Consider the following 19585-nt stretch of genomic DNA (forward strand, 5'->3'; position numbering starts at 1 on the left):
GTACATATGTAATATGTTGGCATATGAAGGTTTTGCAGAGATATTTTCTTTTTGATCTTTCTAAGTCCTATACTCATCTTTCTCTAGTTTATCTCCCTTCTGGTTTATTTATGTACTGGATACTCATTGCCTCACAGTTCAATTGTCAGGTCCACACTGTTATGGAGAAGTTGTAGGGATGAGGGGGGCAAGGCAGAGAGGCTGTGGATTCCTCTTATAGTTTGGCATTGTCAAAAGTAGGCCAACTGTGAGGCTGGTGTGGTCTGCTTACACATTGGTCCAGATGGGTTCCTGCTGCTCTCCCTGGTGACTCTCTTCCTTCACCCTGCCCTCCCACTCCTCTGGGTACACACTTCAAGGTCAGGCATGGTATTGTTCTTTGAACCACTGACAAAAGGAACCCATTGTCCGCACCTTGGGCAGCAGGGATTTTGACCATCTGGATGTCACTTGAAGAGGTGGCATTGAGCTTGGCAGTTGACTACCTTAGGCTGGTAATCAATATGATCCTTCCCAGGCAACACACCGTCTTCCTGTGAAGAAATGGGCTCAGTTGACAACTCTATATACAGATAAAGGAGCTTCCTTAGCCCTCCAGCCATCACTTGTGCTGTAGCTTTTGTCCTGGCTCTCCTCAGATTCTGGCCTCAGCATTCCTCTGTCCCTGCCACTGCCCACTAGTAACGAATGGCCTAGGATCTAACTGGGGATATTTCAGATGCGACCTGCTGTCTATGTTGCCAAGAATATCCAATGTTTGGTTGGAGGGAGGGGTTGTTGCAGCAGCCACAGCACTGCCTTTTGGATTTGCACAAGATAAGGTAACTCCAGGCAACCGGGTAGAATCCATGCTTCCATTATCACGTCGATAGATCCAGCCATTCTGATTCATAGTTGTTTTAATTATTAACTCTAAGAACTGTTTGATGTCATATGTGGAAAGGAGACAATAATACATGTCTCCTGGTGTGAGTACTAAATAAGACATTATGGTGAAAGCTCTCCTTATAAATATTGGCTCTTGGGGGTCTTTCACATAGAGCAAGTGATAGCTCCTTTGAGGATCCCCGTCTGAAAGGTAGGAAGGTTTCTATGACTGCTGCATTCTTCTGGGAAAACATCCCTGAAGTCTGGTTAGGGAGGGGCTGCTGAGAGTCAGACTTAGAGCTAGTCTGTCTGCCTGCAGTGGTAATGCTAAGTATTGTATGCAAACAGGGCCCTCCACCAGCTGGGTGAAGGGTTGGTTCTTCTCCTCTCACAGGCAGGCGTTTAAAGCTACCCCAACAGTAGGAAGGAGAGGAACACTGCTTGCCTCATTGCTTGTCTCTCTGTTTCCTCTTCTTACTGGTCACTGCTCTGCCAGTGCCTGTGTCCCAGGTGGCCAGCAGGCTGCATCTGCCTGTGCTCATGTCCGTGATGACCCAAGTGTTCTCACTTCTCTCTCTTTACTAGAAAAAAGATCAAGTAAAACCATCAGAAGCCACATCAGAGGCCCTAAAAGTCTTTCTGGCCTTGGCTGGATAGCTCGGTTGGCTAGAGCATCTTCCCAATACACAAAGATTGTGGGTTTGACCCCTGGTCAAGGTACATACAGGAACAGACCACTGTTTCTGTGTCTCTCTCTCTCTCCCTTCCTCTCTCTCTAAAATTAATACATAAATAAATAAAATTTTAAGTCTAGATCAGAGGGGATTTTTAGGTCACATGACTGTGAGAACTGGGTAAAAGCCATGGACCCAACAGTTTATATACAATTTCCAGTGGCTCATGGAAGCTCTGCCCACGCCCAGGTTAAAAGTCCTGGCCTGGACTGATCCTCCGCTCTCTGGGCAGGCTGCAGAATTAACCAGTATGTTACTCAGATGATCATGCTCATGGTCAGTTTACAACCATGAAGAAAGGTTATTTTTCCTACTGAAATATTTTATTCAGGTGGCTAGAATTTGCTTGAAAGGAGAGAAGAAGGCATTAATAAGCTCCCTTTGTTGGGCTTAGGCAAGCTTTCAAGGCTGAAACCAGCAGAGCTGGCCCTGACTCTCCCTCTGCCCTGTGCTGCCCCCACCCTGCCCCCAGGATTCATGCCCCTCTTGGGCATTCCTCCATTCCTCCCTGCCTGCTTCATCCACTCAGACATTTGGTAGCATTCCTAACTGGGTGACAGGTGTGGAGTGGCATTGGAAGAATGCACTGTAACTTTGGCCGTTCCTGCCACTAGGGACTCGAGAGGCAGGTGCAGGCAGAAGGTGTCCTCTGGAAGGGCAGAGATGGTACCTGGGCCAAGCCAGCAAGGTGTCCAAGGGGCTACCCCAGTCACAGTTCTAATTCTAGAAATGGTTGGTATCAATGTCCAGTAATGTGGGCCAGTGAAGTAAGAAGGGGCCAGGAACATGGGAGGTAGTCCTCTGGGGACTCTAAAGTAAGGTGGAGGATCTAGTCCTGGGGCAAGAGCCCGGAGGGGAGGGCAAGGAGCAGGGTGAGCTGGGAGGAGCGTCAGGAAGGGCATCCAGGCAGGACATAGGCTGAAGCCCAGTTCTACAGCCAACTTGGTGTGGGGACAATGGGAAAAAAGGGCTGTAACCCAGATCCTTGGTAGGGGCACAGGGTCCCAAGTCAGACTGGCTGGAGCAGGGGTGGACGCTGAGAGCTCAGTGGTTGTGGGTGGACCCAGCAGACCCCTGGGTAAGGTCCCAGTGGGCAGATGCTATAGATACACAGGCTGTCTGTACAAACAGCTCCCCAAACAACAAAGACTCTGGAGTAGAAGTCATCTACTGAGACATCTGAGCAAATGTGAATAAAATTATATGTGCAATTTTAATATGTGGCCTTAAAATGTAAAGGCTAAAAAATGTTTAAGGCTAAAATGACTCTTAAACTGCTCCTCATTGTTCCTTGGCTTTCAAGGTTCAAGAGTCTCAGTAGCGCCAGTTGGAGCCTATTAGTGGCCCAGGGTGGAGCTGTCCCCACTGTTCTTGGGGGCTTGGCTCCTACACCAAATTTGAGTGAGATTTAGGTTGCAGTTGGGCATGTGCCCTGCAGGGAGCACAAGTCGGGGAGACGGGCTTGTCCTTTCCTTTGAAAAGGAAGGGAAGCTCACATTTGCTGAGTGCCTATCATGTGTCGGTGCCAGCTTCTTTATGTTACCTCACTTGATCCTCATAAAAACATAGTAAGTTAGAAGAGCAAACTGAGGCTCAGAGAGGTTAAGAAATTTCTTAAGGTCACCCAGCTTGCTGGTGGTGCAATGGAGACCTGAACCCCCCCAGCTCTCCCCCTACCCTGCTACCTCCCAGTGTGGCTTTTGAGACTTACAAAGATATGCCTTGCAGCTCAGTTTTGGAAGATGGCAGTTTGCAGAAGTGCTTATGAGAAGACAGAGCTGGTGCCAGTGGGGGAGAGGGGAGTGGAGACTTTGCCATTCTTGCCTTGTAGGTGCCCCTCAGCCCATTTCTGCAGTGCTCTGCATGGGAGGGGCCCCTTGGGGGGGCTTTTGGGTCACTCTTATTAGTTGCTTACATAGTGAACATACTTACCAAAAGTGGAAGAAAGGGGGAAATAGAAACGTGTACAGCGAAGAAAACCCAGGAGCTATGATGACAAGAGAAACAAATGCCTGGTCAGGGTGTGATGCCTGCACGATGAGTGTGGACTAGAAGGAAGCTTGGGGGCAGGTGGTGGATGGATCATCCCAGGTGGGTAAGACTCTTCAGGGTATAGGGATGGGCTGCAGGGGACACAGTATTCCCTGATATTATGGGTAAAACATTACAGTATGTGCCTTTTGTCCTGGGAGGAGGGTCCCTGATTCGCATGGACTCAGAGGCTGAGACCGCGGGAAAGTCTGACTGCTGTCTGAGAGGTTGGAATCGTGCCCTGTGCACATTCTTTTAATTTCAGCTTAGTTCTAGAAACAGAAAATTGAGCTTGTATAATGTAGAATTTCCGGAGTGATTCCAGGAAATGGGGTGGACTGTAGGGGGGTTGTGTGTGATGGAATTGTGTATGATAGTGCAAGAGAGAAAAGTCAGGGCCGGGAGCTCGCCCAATTTCGCTTCACATTACCAGTTATAGAACTTTAATAACTAGTTAGAGAAACAGATTTGTGGGATGACATCAGGCCCAGTGGAGAGAAATCTGTTTGTGTGAACTGTCCATAGTCGCCTTGCTGATGTGCTGGGCAGATCAGTACCACATCCAGAGTTAACAGCCATACTCTTTTACCCCTTGAGGAATCTGGGGGCGGTCAGACTGAGAGGTAGGGGTACAGCACACACTTGTAAACGCTCCCTCTGCGTGCCCGGTGCAAGCTAGCATCTTGTCCACAGCGATGCCTTTCCTGCCCTCCTCCCTGGGAGCGTTCTTTTTTTTTTTTTTTTTTTTTTTTTGAGCAAGAAATAAATGACATTTGCATATAGAAAAAGGTGTGGAGCTGGCTTCCACAGCCTTTCCCACTGGGCCCTCCTCAGTCTCGCGTGTCCAGCTCTGCGCCTCCAGCCCTGACGCCTGCTGCGGGAGGCTGTGCGCACTGACGCGAGCCCCTCCCCACCACTTCACCTTCCGGGTTACTGCGCAGACTCGGCAGGCAGGCCAGGTGACCCGGGAGCTTTGGGAAGCAAGGCTGCTGCTGATAAATGTGCCCCTTCTCTGGCCCACGCGTCGCAGGTTCTTGCTGAGCCTGCAGAGGGCGTCTTCGGAGGTTGAGGATTGGGCCTGTTCACATTAACCTTCTTTGCTCACTTCTTAGTACACCAGGAGAAGCAACACATAGCACCGGCCTACTCCCTGTTTCATTAAAGCTGTCTTGGTTCCCACAGAGCCCAATCGCTGTGGTTTAGTGGAGACAAAAAGCCAGGAAAGATCGCTCTTTCTGGAGAGGTGGAGTCTCAGTGGTGGACACAAGAGGTTGAGCTGAGTTGACCATGATGACTGGTGTTCACTGACGTTCTGAGTGAGTCCCTGTGGGCAGGGATGAGCCAGGACTTGCAGCTGCAGCCTGGGACCAGTGCCCTCAGATCACAGCCTGCCTGCCACCCATCATGGGCAGTGGCACCGTCCACGGGGCTATAAGGTTTAATGCCTTGAATCTTCGCTAGCTTTGGGAAGGGGAACGGGCCTATGGGCAGTATTGTGTTCCTGGTTGCCCCGAAACAAGGCAAAGCAGATACCTGGTGGGCGCATCTTCCTCTGCATGGACTTCTCCCCCCAAGCTGCCTCAGGAAGCAGGTCTGCCTCGCAGGAAGCCTGATCTCCCAGTGAAGACCTGGGCACTTTGTGAAAGGGGCTCCATACTTGCGTTCAGCTTCTTGTAGCCCATGGGGGCGGGATTGCTGCCGACAGGAAGCACGTATCTGTGAAATACGGCTAGCAGGCAGCTCCTGTTTCCATGGCTGCTAAATAGGGCATGGTAGTATTAGGGCTAGCCAATGTAAAAATGGCATTGAAGGCAATACTTGTCTAGGAGCCTTTCCCTCATCTGCTTTATCCTGAGAGATAGGGATTTCCTTTCCTTCAGGGGTTCACCTGGCTGCCCACCCCTATTTACACAGGTGTATTTTTCCTGGTACAGGAAGTGAGCCTCCCAGGTGGTAGGCGGTTGGGGGTAGGGCGGAGGAAGCATCAGAGAGCACTGCTTTCCACTGCCAAGGCCTCTATCCATCAGTCCCTGGAGTTGCATTAGTGACACTGAACCTTGTTCCCAGAAGAGTGTGGCATTTGCAAAATCCTGAATCTGGATTCGACTCATCCTAAATCACATGTACTAGATTATCAGAGAGTGACTGCTGCCCCAGTGTACCAAATCACAGCCTTTTCACGGGGCTCTGTAACAGGTTCAGTTATGACACATTTAAAAAATCTTACTTGTGTTTCCTTGTGATCAGTTACCGGGTTCTGCACTTACAGGCTGGAGTCCTTGGTCCTTTGTTCCCTGCTGAGTGACATGCAGTTCTAGTCCTCTGTTTCTTTGTAACAAAAATAGAATAATCACTGTAGGGAGAATGAGGGGGAATTGATCAGTGTGTATGGGAGACATTTAAAAGCAGTAACAACTCAGTGAAGGGCACTTCACGAATTTATGCAATTATCATCTTTAGTTGCAGTAACAACAGGTTATTTTAGTCTCTCTCCTTGACCATTTTGGGAGAAAATTGTTTAAGACCTTTGAATGTTGCATCAGGAATTATTTTTGGTGTGGAACAAAAATAAATAAAAAGTACTTAGGAAACAGTTACCTAATAAGATCAGCCCATTCCTTTAATCTTGATGGAACCAATCTTGGGGGTATTTTGGAGACATTTCTTAGAGTGAGCAGGGAAAACCTCAGGTAGCCAGAGCTGTGACTCTGCTGTGACCTAGCTCTGTTGTTTTGCTTTTACTCAGGCCCTGGAGCACTGGACTCCATAACTCTATGTCATTTACATGTCTGAGTTATTTGCATGTTTTCTTGCAGGAATGCACTCCATTCATGCTTTCTGGGCGTAGGGTATTGGGATTCAAGGGCTTTGGAATTCAAAGGCTTTGGCTGACTAATCTCACGGAATTTCTGTGCAGGCTTGAAGGAACTGCTTTTCTCCCTTTCCAGGGCTGGAAATAGTGCAGTTTTTTGTTTTTTGTTTTTGGGGGTATTTTTGAAGGGGGGTGGTTAAGCCACTGGGGAGTTTCTTAGCCTGAGGGGAAGGGGAATAGCAAGTGAAATTGGGGCCCTTACCTGATGGCTGTTGGCCTGACTGATGAATCATCCCCACAAAACCACTGGAGTCATAGGCCCTAGTTGCTCATGTAGACTCACCCTTTGAACCCCATCTAACAGAAATGGGGGCAGAGAAATGCATCCTCATGGTTGCAGTCCAGGGCGTTGGAGGGACAATATGACCCCTCTACTGGGCCATCTTCAAGGGCCCCTCCAGCTAAAAACCACCAAACAAAACAAAAACAAAACGTGAGTTCTACCGCCCTTGGTACTTGCTTCCATGTTCTCAGGTGGGCTTCCCAGGAACCGGGGGTTCCCAGGACAGTCCATCTGACCTCCAGAACCATGGAGAAGGAATGGAGGAGAGAGCACACTGGTAGTTCCTGTGGGACAGAGCCTGTGTAGGTCTGTCCCCACGTTGTCCATGGGGGGACTCTGTCCCGTCTCTCTCCACACACTTATGCCAGCAGAGAAGCTGCTCAGCAGGCACTGAACAAACAAGTCCCTAATTTCATAGGCCAACTAGACCTCGTCCAAAGGCCAAGGCCTTCTGAGTATTTGACACTACTCCCATTGGGCAGTTTTGTACCTCTCTATGCTTCATCTGGTGGTGTTCCTTCCTGGACCGAGCAGGTTCTGGTTTCTTCCTTGTTGCAAGTTGCTGCCTGTGCAAAGTTTTAGAAAGCTTCAGGACACATTCCATTTTTGAGTGGCCAGAGCCACAGAAAGTTAATATTTGGAACAGTAGGAGAGGAAGGGCTACAGGCAGAAACCTGGGTTTGATTTAAAAAAAAAAAAATTGAGCATCTTGCTAGAATGAAAGAAAAGCAACTGCTTTCCCCCAAAGGTGTTGGGAGGCCGTTGGGAGGGGTGAAGGCCTCTCAGCATAGAAGAACTAGCACGGCCAGGTTGGATGTGACATTCGTGTGCTAGATCTTGGTTAAGCAGGGTGGGCAACTAAAGTGAAGTCGGATGATGAAAGCAAAGTATTTAAAGTGTGAAGGAGAGGGGAGAGACAGAGAGGTTGGAAGAGTCTACATAGCCTGCTCCCCATCCTCCCAGTAGATTGCACAGCCAGGTGGGGAGGGCATGGGGTGCTGAGGGTGTTTGCTGACAGACTTGCTAATTAAACACCAAAAGGCAACATGGCTTTGCCAGTAGTGATGATGTCTGTGCCAACGTTATCAGCTGCAAGTTAGCTGCCAGAAGCATCCTAATTAAAAATAAACAGTTCAGGGGTAGACTGGGATCATGGGGACAGGGATCCTGTCTGGGTTCCTTAGGACTTCTAGGATTGCTCCCAGGGGAAAGTCACACCCTGGTCAACCTTTGGGTCCTTTTCTTAAAGGAGCCTCTGTCTCAATGCAGAGAGGTGTGATGTGTGCTTCCTTAATGTCAAGGTGCTGGGATGACAAGCAGAAAGCCTCTAGTAGCAAATTGCCTAGTGCCTTCATCCCTGAGAAGGAAAGGCTGCTGGAGGGGATAATTTCTGCCAGGTCTCTCCATTGAGGGGACAGCAAAAGCCCAAAGCCTCTTCTAAGAGAGGCTAGAATTTCATCAGAAAGCAAGTCTGGTCACATGAGAATTTCTGGCACTGTGTGCATGGCAGGCTGGACACCAGCCTGCCAGAATTGAGCGAGTAGATCGTATTGGCTTCAGCGGAGGGGAGAAGTCCCAGCCCGGCCTGGGAGTAGGAGCTAGCTCACTCCCCTGGCCACCAGACTGCAGGAGGGCGCCACACAGCTGCTGTGGGGTGACTGGGGCTCTGATGCCCCGAGCCCCCTTTCTTTTAATCCCAAAGAAGCCAGTGTGGTCCAGGGGCCGAAGACTGAAGGATGCCCAAGGAATGCAATGCTTTCCACGCCCTCTCGGCAGCTCTGTGCTGCTTCTATCACCGCAAGTCTTTCCTTGGAGTCAAGGTAGGTGTGGCTTTGAGATAAGGTACCTCTAAAATTCTTTTGGGGTCTTGAAAGCATTAGTTTTCTCAAAGGCACTAAAAGTTTGCAGGCTGCTGGCTGAAAACAGGGGCCCTTTCTTTGGCTGAGGATCTTCCTAAGCCCCTGCCGGTGGGCCTCCCCTGGAGGCAGAATCTGGTCACACAAAAAGGGGTTCCTTATCTGTGTTTTGGGGTGAAGCTCTGTTTTTCAGGACACTTTCAGTCTCTTTGGGCTGAAATCTGATACCAAAATAGCTCAATAAGACAAAGCTATTTTTTTCTTCTTCCTCTTTGTCTCTCTCTTCCCTCGTTCATAATGGATGTGAGGTGGCTGCGCCCCTCTCCGCACTTAGCCTGCCTGTGCATTAGGCCGATAACATATATCATGTAGAGAAAGTGTCAAGTGTCTCCTTTCAGATTGCAGCCAGGTTTCAAAACCTGTCAGGATTCAGAACTGTCTTTTTCTTTACTGCTCCCATTTTTAACCTTTGTTACAAGACCGTTGCCAAAGGTTTTTACGTAATATGTCAACACACTATTTCGATGAAAATATTCAAAGAACCACATTTGCCTAATTCAAGTCAAGGCCCGTGTTCTCCGTTGCCTGCTTGCGACAACACCGAGAGCGAAGGTGAGCCTCGGCCGCCTTGGAAGACTCCCGTCCATCCCGCGTGACAGTGGCCCTCGTGTTCACGAGAAGCGGGAGTCTGGGGGCTCTCCAGGAGCTCTTCCTACTCTGTGGAATGGACATGCTCAGTGCTGTTGGAAAAGCTACAACAGCGTTATGACTGTCTGCTTCTTTCTTCTCAGTAATGCTTTAAAAAAAAAAATCTCTCAGGAAACTTTAATAGGAAAACTTGTTAAAAGGAGAAAGACCCCTTTGTAGATAAATACGCACCGAATGGGAAGAGTGTGGCTTCTTCTGATTCAACAGCCGTGGCAGTGTTCAAAGTAGCTTTCTAACCATTCAGCAAAGTCCATTTTTGTCTCTTTGTCGGGGAATTTGGAGGAGGCTGAGTCATTAATCATTGGTTAAACGTGTCCTCGCCCTGATTTAAGAGCCCCTTTCTGTCCTGGAGCCTGGTGGGGTGATGTGAGGGCCATGGGCTTTCGGCTTTAAATATGGATTGTTCTAGAGTGGGGCCGATGAAGTCATGCCATTAGCAGTATTTTAAAGCTGTCAAAGACCAGGAGGTCCCACAGGGAAGCGTGCACTTCGGGGATTGGCAGTAGCTTTTTACTCTTGATAGAAGTCCTTTCATAAACTGGCTTCTGCTAATTCAGAAAAGTGTGACTCAGCCATCTGGTATGTGAGGAGATGGCCATAAATATCCAGGTCTGAGCAAGAAGATTCTGTTTGCATACCCTTGCTGCTGCGCTGTTCTGTCCTCCAAGGCCTGCATAGGAAGACAAGGAATGTATGCGGTCAGTCCGGACCCGCACCCTTAGCTTAGCCCTGCCCCCCCCACCATGGCCACGTTGGGTGGTTGACTGTTGGTGGAAACACCCTTCTTCCCATCCAGGTTTTGTATGCCAGCACCAGTTTGCTGCATTTTCATAGCACAGAGACAGGGCGGCCTGGCCTGTACCCTCACCAGAAACTGAAGCCTTCAGTTCCAGCTTACGGGTTCTCACCCTCAAGGGACGTTTCCCTGTCTTGTTTTGCTTAGATAGTAACCTGGGAAAGAAAATCCACCCAGGCTTCAGTTCCTCTTCCTGCCAATGTTGCCTCAGTGATAATGCTGAATCACTTTATTGACTCTCACTTTAATTAGGGATTTCAGGTCTTGCTGCTCATAATTAGTTTCCGTTGCAATTAGAATTTCACAATTAAATTGGGATCGATTGCCTGATAGCAAAGCAGAAATAAAGCTCCAATTCTTGACCATGTATGCTGCTTCCCCTGGCATGAATTTCTCATACTGAAAATAACACTACGGTAGCCATGGTAACTTTCCGTTTGGTCTAATCCATATCATCTCTGGAGAAAGTCGAATGTTATTAATAGTGTTTGTTGTATGGGAAGAAAACTAAAAATATAAAAGCTGCTTCACTCCATAGGAGACCAATCACACTGGTGCTTGCAGGGAATGAGATCTTACTTGCAGAGATTTTGCAGAACTTAGAATGTACTTAGGGGCCCCATGTGGACATGTATACAAAGGTCCTGGAAAGACATTAAATGGGAGGGGACAAGAATGAAGAGGAGGTAGAAGGGTACACAGTCATCGCTGGCCCTCAAAGGGTTGAGTTGGAGGTGAGATGTCCCAGCCACACTGAGCGACATGACTTGAGCACCCCAGAAGGGTTCACAGTGGCCGTCACTTCACAAAAAGACCACTGGATCCTCAGTGAGAAAAGGAAAGCATGGTTTGTTTATGCCCAATGGAAAAGAGTTTGAAATGAAGAGATTCCTGCTCCATAACATCAGTGGAGCACATGCAAGTTCCAGAGTCCCTGAGTGTCAAATGGAGTAGCCCCCTCCATGTGTAGCACTCTGTGGAATGTGGTGATAAGTGACAATTGAGCATGGTTTCTGCCTTAGAAGGACTTCCCACAGAAGAATTAGAGCATAGTTTCTCATTTCGTGACATTTGCAAAAGGCTTTCCAGGGTCTGAGTGCCTTCACAAGGCATCTCCCACTGACATGTCGAAACCGATTCTCTGGGTCGGGCAGGGCAATAATTTGCCCCTTTCCACAGAAGAAAAACTGAGGCTCAGAAACCTGGCCAGAATCACTGAGTAGCTAACCAGGAGTAGGAGTCAGGCTGTCTGGCCGCAAGCCAGACATGGCTTTCTCTGATACCATGTCAATACCATAGAGACCTGAAGCAAGTTTGCAGTTCACCTAGGAAAAAATAGTGAGTCTTGGTTTCAGTTGCAACTTCAGGGAGGCTTCAGGGATCCAGTTTTTGCAGTATAGGTGACCCTGCTGGGGGTGGTAGCAGGACCCCGGGCAGCTTCCTAGTGACCTGCAGGAGGAATCTGGTGAGAAGCTCAATAGATGACATTTCTGGAGCTAGCACTGGGAACAGATTCTACTTCTCTGGTCCCCTGTGTCTGATTTTTCTTGCGTGTGGGCAGGGGGGAAAGGAGCTGAAATTTGCCACCTTATCAATGTGAAGGTTAGTGTGGTCATGTCAGAAAACTCCAGGGGAACCTCAGAGAACAGAGTACCTTGCACATGCAGAATCCCCACTTTCCTGAAAGAGCATAAGCACAAAGGTTAGAGTATGAGGTCTGTGGATAAATGAGTCTCAGCCAACCAGGTGGTGAGCCCATTGGCAGTGGTTGTCAGTGAGGAGTCACGGTTAGGACGCTGTGGACTCTAAGCATCTACTTTCCCAAGCACTGGTTTCCCTGACCTTTGTAGCCACGAGGTGCTGTAGTGGAAACAGGTTAAATTGTGCTGTTAACTTCTGTTGTATTTTGTTTAACTTGAAATTGTTTCCCTTGCCCCTGAAAAAAAATATTTGGAGCCTCTCTGGGTGTCCCACCTGCTTATCCCTAGAGAACTGGGTCCCTGGAACTTGGTTTTATTAGAAACTGCCTGTCAGGGTGCATGTGGTGGAACAAGGTCCTGTTTGTCTTCCCTTCACCTGGTCCTGTGATCTGTTTGCTTTTGTGACAGCTTGAGTACTAGCTACACAGCTCAGTGTCGACAGTGACCTTAAGTTGCCTTTGTCGGTGGGGCTGAACACCATCAGCATGAGCTGGGCGAGGTAGAAAAAGCTCCTGGGCAACGTCTTTCCAACTCGTCCCCTCCTCTGGGTGGCTGCTGGTGGCTCACTTCTCTGCCCTGCCCTCCAAACATTAGCCCAGCACAGCTTTTCTTCCAGAGGCCTACATGCAATGACATCTGGGAGTTACAGGGATCTGGCTTCAGCATCGGGAAGCACAGGGGCTGTGTCCCAGCACCCTCTCCCCACAGACCCCTGAGCTTGAATCCTGGCCGAGGCCTTGTTTTGGTTGGAGAGAAGTGGGTGGGAAGCAGAGAAGAGACTGAGATCCTGGGAAAATTCCATCAGCGGTTCAGCATCTCCAGGACCATAAAGAAGTGGGCCTGGGCCAGACACTGGGGGGGGGGGGGGCAGAGAGTTGGGGTGCACAGGCTACAGGCTTTCCCGCCCTGCACATGAGAGGTCTGCAGGACCGGGAGGACCTCTGCTGTGCTGTGTTTACTGACATTGTCTTTTCCGCTGATGTATGTTTGGATGTCCCCAGGCCAGGCCAGCAGAGGAGACTGGGCTGACCTGGTTGGGGAGGAGAGGAGAGGAGTGCCTCAGGGTTGGACGCCGCTGCCTCATCTCTGTCCTCATCTGGATTTCCAGTGCGTCCACAGCCCCGGAGCTACTGTGGAATCTGGGTCTGACCATGAGAACGGCACAGCTTCTCTCTTCCAGCTTGTGAAAGAGCTATGATCAGTCTTTCAGTTTGCGTGGAAAACAACTCTCTCCACTGTCCACTCGAATACATGTGTGCTTTTACAAAAGCAGATATGCACAAAGAACCAGCAAGCTGGAAACCTAGCTCCTTAGTGAGGTGAGATCGTAGGGACCACTGAGCCAGCCTCCCACCTGAAATTCACCTGCCCGTTCCCCATGGCCACCCCCTCGCCCAGCATGTGTGTGTTTTAATTAATTTAATTTATTAATTAGCAAGAGAGGAAGGGAGACAGGAAAAAAAATTGATTTGTTGTTCACTTATTTATGTATTCACCAGGGATCAAGCTCATGATCTTGATGTTATCAGGATGATGCGCAAACCAACTGAGCCACCCGGCCAGGACCAGCATGTGTGTTGAGGGCCTAAGGAGTGCAGGGGAGATGGAGTGAAAATTCCTGCCCCGAAGGAGCAACTCCATGTTTAATGTAGGGCATGGACACACAGGCAGCTCTCTGAGGTGCATGACAGGTGCAGAGGCAGGAAGGATGTGCAGCATGTTGTGAGACTTTGGGCAGAGGTATTTAACCCCATTCTGGACCAGGGAATGCCCTGGAGCAGGTCACGCTGAACAGCAACTAAAAGGACAGTAGGCACAGAGGCATGAGGGAGAGAAAAGGGGCATCAGCTGAAGTTGAGGAGTGGACGGAGATGAGACCAGAGAGGTGGTGGAGAAACCAAGTGTGCAGAGCTGTGCGCTGGGCAGAGAACAGTGTGGACGGGACGCGAGGTGGGGATTTGTGGGCCGGTCCCTTTGTGTGTAGGCTGAGTTTGAGGAGCGTAAACAGCCTCTCCTTAACTCATGTCCTCGAAGCCTCCTGTCACCTTTGCTTGTCCTTGCTCAGCTTGCTCCTGTTTCCCTCCCTCCACCTTCTCTTTAAGCCCTGTCTTCTTTAATACTCATAATAAGATTGTTTACTTCACAACACCAGTGAAGACCATCAGGCATGACATATTTCCGTCCCCACCCAGCCCCACACACTGCCGCTACACGCACGTCCATGTGCCCTGCTTCCTTCCTGCAGCTTCCAAGGATGCAGTGCCCTCTCCTTCACCACGGCCAGCCCTGCCACCTGTGCCCATGACCACCCCTTCTCAGAGACTCCTCAGGGCAATTCAGTCTGTCCCTCTCTACCAGCACTTCCCTCTTACCCTATAAACATGCTCCAGTCTTTCCCTTTCTAAAAATAATCCTCATTCCATCCCTTCCTTCCTGGTCCCTGTCTGCCTCCCCTCAGAGCTGGTTCACACCGCCTCTGCTTACTCATTTCCCACTGGCCACTCCAACCCCTCTCCCTCACAGTGACTTTGCCAAGTCCAGTGGATGCTGTCCAACTCTGATTTCATTGGAACCCTCTTGACCTTGTTGGCCATTCCTTCCTGAAAGTCTGCTTCCTCAACCTCTAGGACACCATATTCTACTTGACCTCCTGAATCCTTCCTGACCAGTTCTACCCTGTTGTTAAGGACTGAATATTTGTATCCCCTGTCCTCCAATTCATATGTTGAAATCCTAACCTCCAATGTGACGGTATTTAGAAAGGGGCTTTTGGGGAGGTTATTAGATCATGAGGGCAGAACCCACATGAGTGATGTTAATGCCCTAAAAAAAAGAGACCCCAGAGAGCTCTCTTGCCCCTCCTGCTCTGTAAGGACACAACAAGAAGAGGTCTATCTGTGAACCTGGAAGCAGGCTCTCACCTGAAACCAAATCTACTGGTGCATTGATCTCAAATGTCCCAGCCTCCCAAACTGTGAGAAATAAGTGTTTGCTATTTAAGCCACCCAGTCCATGCTGTTTTTGTTATAGCAGCCCGAACAGACTAAGATGCTTGTTTTCTTTAGTTTCTCTTTCTAGACTACCTCTTAAAAGCCAATGTCCCCTAGCCCTCTTCTCATATATTATCCTCTATACCCATCTCTTAGGTAATGTTGAGCTAAGATACCCCTTCTATACTGAGGGTTCTCAAGCTGTGTTTCCTTCCAGCTCTTCTTTGTGGCACCTGGATACCACAGCCTGGGAGCCACTCTATCCATGTGGCCCCTGGGAACCTCAGGCTCTGCACCTTCTTCCACAAGCCTGCTTCCCTCTCAGACTTCTATATTGGGAGAGTGTCGCTCAGTCGTCTTCTGGGAACTCCCATACCTCTTCTTCAGCCTAGTCATCATCCATGTCTCATCAGTTACTAAGTCTTCATGGTTTTATTCCTAATTTCACCTCTGCCTCTTCTTCCCTGTCTCTACCACCAGCACTGTACTAATTCAGGCCTCACTATCTCTTAGTTGGGATTCTTTAGTAGGTTCCTAACTGTCAGCCTATCCTAAATCTTCATAGGAGGTCCTTTTATTACTTTTCTGTTTGACATTTCTAGAGATGGAGAGTGTACTGTGCCCTTAAGGCAGTATATTCCCACCTTTGAACGACTCTCATTGCTAGAAGATCTCTCCTTGTACTGAGTCAAAAGCTATGCACCTGCAGTATTCACCTCATTCTGTTGTTAGATGGACTTAACCGACCTTCAGATGCATACCCTCCCCCCGTGTGAGCATGTTTATTTTGGGCATGTCAAATAGGTTGGTATGAGTGGGCACCTCAAAATAAGACAGGAGAGATTCTGAATTCCTTTCTCTAGGGAGTTGAACCAAGAAAATTTGACCTGTCATCTTGGGACAATAGCAGCCCAAGCCATCAGCTATTTCAACACCATCCTCATGTTTTCCTTCTGTCTTTTCTATACGAACTAAACATTTCCAGTTCTTTATATATATACTTTGAGAGACTTGGATTCTGATGTCAGTCAGTACCTTGCTCAACAAGTCTGAGTAAATCATGAAAATTCTGGACCTCAGTGTTCCAGGTCAACGCTTTATCCACTGTGTCACCACAGGTCAGGCCCTTCTTGTATTCTTTTTTTTTTCTTCCTTTTTTTCTTTTTCTTTTTTCTGAAGCTGGAAATGGGGATAGACAGACTCCTGCATGCGCCCAACCGGGATCCACCCGGCCCGCCCACCAGGGGGCGATGCTCTGCCCCTCTGGGGCGTCGCTCTGTCGTGACCAGAGCCACTCTAGCGCCTGGGGCAGAGGCCAAGGAGCCATCCCCAGCGCCCGGGCCATCTTTGCTCCAATGGAGCCTCGGCTGCGGGAGGGGAAGAGAGAGACAGAGAGGAAGGAGAGGGGGAGGGGTGGAGAAGCAGATGGGCATTTCTCCTGTGTGCCCTGGCTGGGAATCGAACCCGGGACTTCTGCACGCCAGGCCGACGCTCTACCACTGAGCCAACCGGCCAGGGCCCCTTCTTGTATTCTGATACAGCTGGTCATTAGACCCCTATCTTGAGGTCTGCCTTAGCCAGGCAGCCTCTGTTTCTTCATTCCCTGTAGCTGTTAACAAAGCCCTACTATAACTGAATGGAATCTTACCACCAGACCTAGTGATTAATATTTCACTTGCATTGTCTCATTTAGCCTATGTGCCAACCCTGTAAGAGGAAAGAGGTATTATTGGAAGTCACTTGAGGACGTGGTTAAAGGGAGCAAAGTGGTTTAGAAGGGGTTTTGATAGGTTGCACTTGTACTTTGCTTTTACTTGAAGCCTTTGTTTCACCGGCCCAATAAACCTTTAAGTGCAACCAGTGACCTTTGGCCTTCGCCTTAAGCTTGGCACATTCGTTATCTCGCTGGGAGGAATCAGAACACGGGGCTGCCTCGTGCATGTCCGCTCCTCTGCAGGTGGCCCCAGGAGGTCACCATCTAAATTTGACCTAGAGGGGAAGGTCCCCGCAGCAGCTCTCAGCATGGCAAGATGTTAACAGACAGCCTATTGAAAACATCATCGTGTTTCAGTTTATCTATTACCAGCGAAAGATGAGACCCGCTTGGAGGTGAGCATTGAGCAAGCCCAGGGGTAAATAATGCTTTGTCAAGGACATGAGGGGCGCACCCACTTGGGGCCAGGTGGGCTCTTACAGTGTACAGAGTGCCCTGAGCAGGTCTCCCCCATGTGGGAAATGTTTGTGAAGAAAACAAGCCATTCTCCTGTTGGGTGTACTGTATTCTGTCAAACTTTGAATTCCTCCAGCAGTTTTCAGACCAAAATAGGTCTCCTTCAGTGAAAAATAATTATCAGTCTCTTGGTGTTCTATCAAAATAAAACTGAGCTTCGGTCGGGCACATGCGGGAGTCTGTCTGACTGTCTCTCCCCGTTTCCAGCTTCAGAAAAATACAAAAAACAAAAACAAAAAACTGAGCTTCAAAAACAAGAGATAGCTTTATGATCCTACAGGATGGCAAGGAAACCTTGCTCAGAGAATGACTGGGGATACAAGGCCCTAGGAATTTAACCTCAGAGCGAGCCGTGGGTGCAGATTGGTTCTGGTGTAATTAAACTTGAACGGAGGATAACGTTAGTGCTGCTTGTTTAGAGGGGCGCTGCTTTCAGACTCCAGTCTGCACGTATTAAAATTAAGTTAGTCCTTTTTCATTTACACACACAGAAAGCTAGATTTTAATGGGGACTTCTCAGAACCTTGATAAGCAAGGTGTTCCAGACAACCTCTTTATTTCCTGTTCGGTTCCTGAGCCTCTTTTGGTAAGCCTCTGATAAGGTTTGATAATGAATATAATGAAATTTCTCAGATTTGGGCTCTCTAGGGGTTTTGATGGCATTTTCCTGTCTGTACCAGGCTCTCATGCCCCTGTATCATCATTTGTCTGTGACAAGAAAAATCACTTATAGTAGGAAAATGAAGCATCTTCATTGAACAGCAAACTGCAAACCAGTTTTTAATGGCACTGGAGTGAGAATTGGTATAAAGCGTGATAAGTTACACGGGTGTAATTATAATGTGGTAAATGGCATCCAGAGCCATCTGCAGATCTTTGCTGCAGCTGAGATTTCTTTCTAGGATTTGGAAAAAGAAATTTATATTGTCAAGGCACTTAAACCTGAGCATCAAATCAACTGAAGTATTTCAGAAAGCTAAAACTTGCTGTGATTTTATGAAATCTCTTTGCTACTGATCCCTGTCTCCAGTGAGGTGAGGAGCCCTCGTTGCCCTGGCTAAGGCAGAGAAGGAACACTGAGACCTTTGACAGAGCTGCTTGGGGCCGATTGCTGCACGTTCTCTTCAGATGTCATCTCTTCACAGAGGCTGTCGCCCTGTCGGGCTATGGGGTCTTTCTTAACCCTGTCTGCATCTCCCCTCAGATCTAGCCAGGGAGGCCGAGTGGCACAGCGGGCTCTCCATAAGTCCTTGAGTTTAATTGGAAGCACAGTGTTCCAGTGACAAACTCTCGATTAGAATGGACCTCCTTGCTATTTCTGGAGAACATTGGCCAATGGGGTGAAGTGTGGATGAGTTAGGAAGTTGCCCACAAGGGCTACTTTCCTGAGCTGTGATGTAAGGATTGAAAGAGGCAGGCTCGAGGCAAGGGACCCAAGTGAGACCAGTGGACCCCATTTGTCAAGAACGCCAACACCTAAAAGGCAAAGAGGCCCTGGGGACAGACACCCGTAGGACCTCGCCCTGCTAGCACAAGGTGCCTTTGTATGAATTCAAATAAGGCATCCTTTCCTCAAGACACTCTATTGCCATCTGCCGGGCAACTGTTGTAATCAATAAACAAATTTTGAAGGTGGTGTTTGAAGGGAACCTCCTTAAATGTAGTGCCACTGTACCACTGGGTCCACCCACCACGCTGGGTCAGGCTGAAATGCCCAGTTGGCTTTTTTGTCTTCCAAATGGGAGAGAGAAAATTAGGATTTAACATTATTTTTGCTTTGGACTTTTATCTACAACGTTAACTGTTTATTTAAGTGAAGGCTTTGGCTTTAATCATAGGTATTAGCATGAGAAACTGTATTTGTCTAGCCTAGCACTCCACTGGGGAAAGATGGCTTAGTAAATTCCAGCCTTTCTTCATTTATCTTCGGATTATAACAAAATACTTTAGGCAAGCCATAAAGCTGGAGAGTGTCAATAAAAGGTGACATGGACCCCAACACACGAACTATTTCGTTTCAAGGCCTCAGGATTGCCACACATGCCACCCCTTTCCTCCCCTTCTGCCTCAGGTTAAAACACATGAGGATTTGTACTAAAAGTCGCTGTACTTGAAACTTGTGGGGAGCTCAATTTTTATTTTTCAGCCTGTAGGCAGGGTTGGGTGGCAGAAGTCGTTGAGATTTATTCATTCTGAGGGTTCATGATCAATTTATGCACTTTTTTAATGGTAAAAAAAAATACCAATTGGATCTCTCAAAGCCCTTGATCTACTTTGGAATTTGCGATTCAACAGAAGGCAAAGCTTCAAAGGGGCCAAGTTTCTGAAATCTCCAAAGAATCTCATTTTTTAGTTGGATTTATTCACAAGACAATCTTAGATGTGGCAACCGCAGCAAGGCTTCGTAGCGCTTTGTGTGATGGTTATCAAACGTGCTTTTCTGAGAGGGTGAGTCCAATCTCTTCATGTGTTTACAACATTTATTAGGAACTGTGATGACGCAGGCTTCGTGTCCTCA

The 19585-nt window shown here is 48.4% G+C and overlaps 1 protein-coding gene across 3 annotated transcripts in view; it reads left to right on the forward strand.

Annotated features, from left to right (window-relative positions):
• The window catches only part of BCAR3 (BCAR3 adaptor protein, NSP family member), a 125421-nt gene that overhangs the window by 59509 nt on the left and 46327 nt on the right, over window positions 1-19585 (forward strand). The window contains exon 1 of one of the 3 annotated variants that reach the window (XM_066376750.1): window positions 8351-8607. The exons of 1 other annotated variant lie outside the window; for it this stretch is intronic. In XM_066376750.1, the coding sequence (XP_066232847.1) occupies window positions 8524-8607 (84 nt within the window). In that variant the 5' untranslated portion in view covers window positions 8351-8523. Of the gene's footprint in view, window positions 1-8350; window positions 8608-16757; window positions 16947-19585 lie in introns of those variants that run through there. One more of the 3 variants, XM_066376751.1, reaches the window with a different exon arrangement.

Source organism: Saccopteryx leptura, chromosome 3 (assembly GCF_036850995.1).
Source record: "Saccopteryx leptura isolate mSacLep1 chromosome 3, mSacLep1_pri_phased_curated, whole genome shotgun sequence".
NCBI classification, from domain to species: Eukaryota; Metazoa; Chordata; class Mammalia; order Chiroptera; family Emballonuridae; genus Saccopteryx; species Saccopteryx leptura.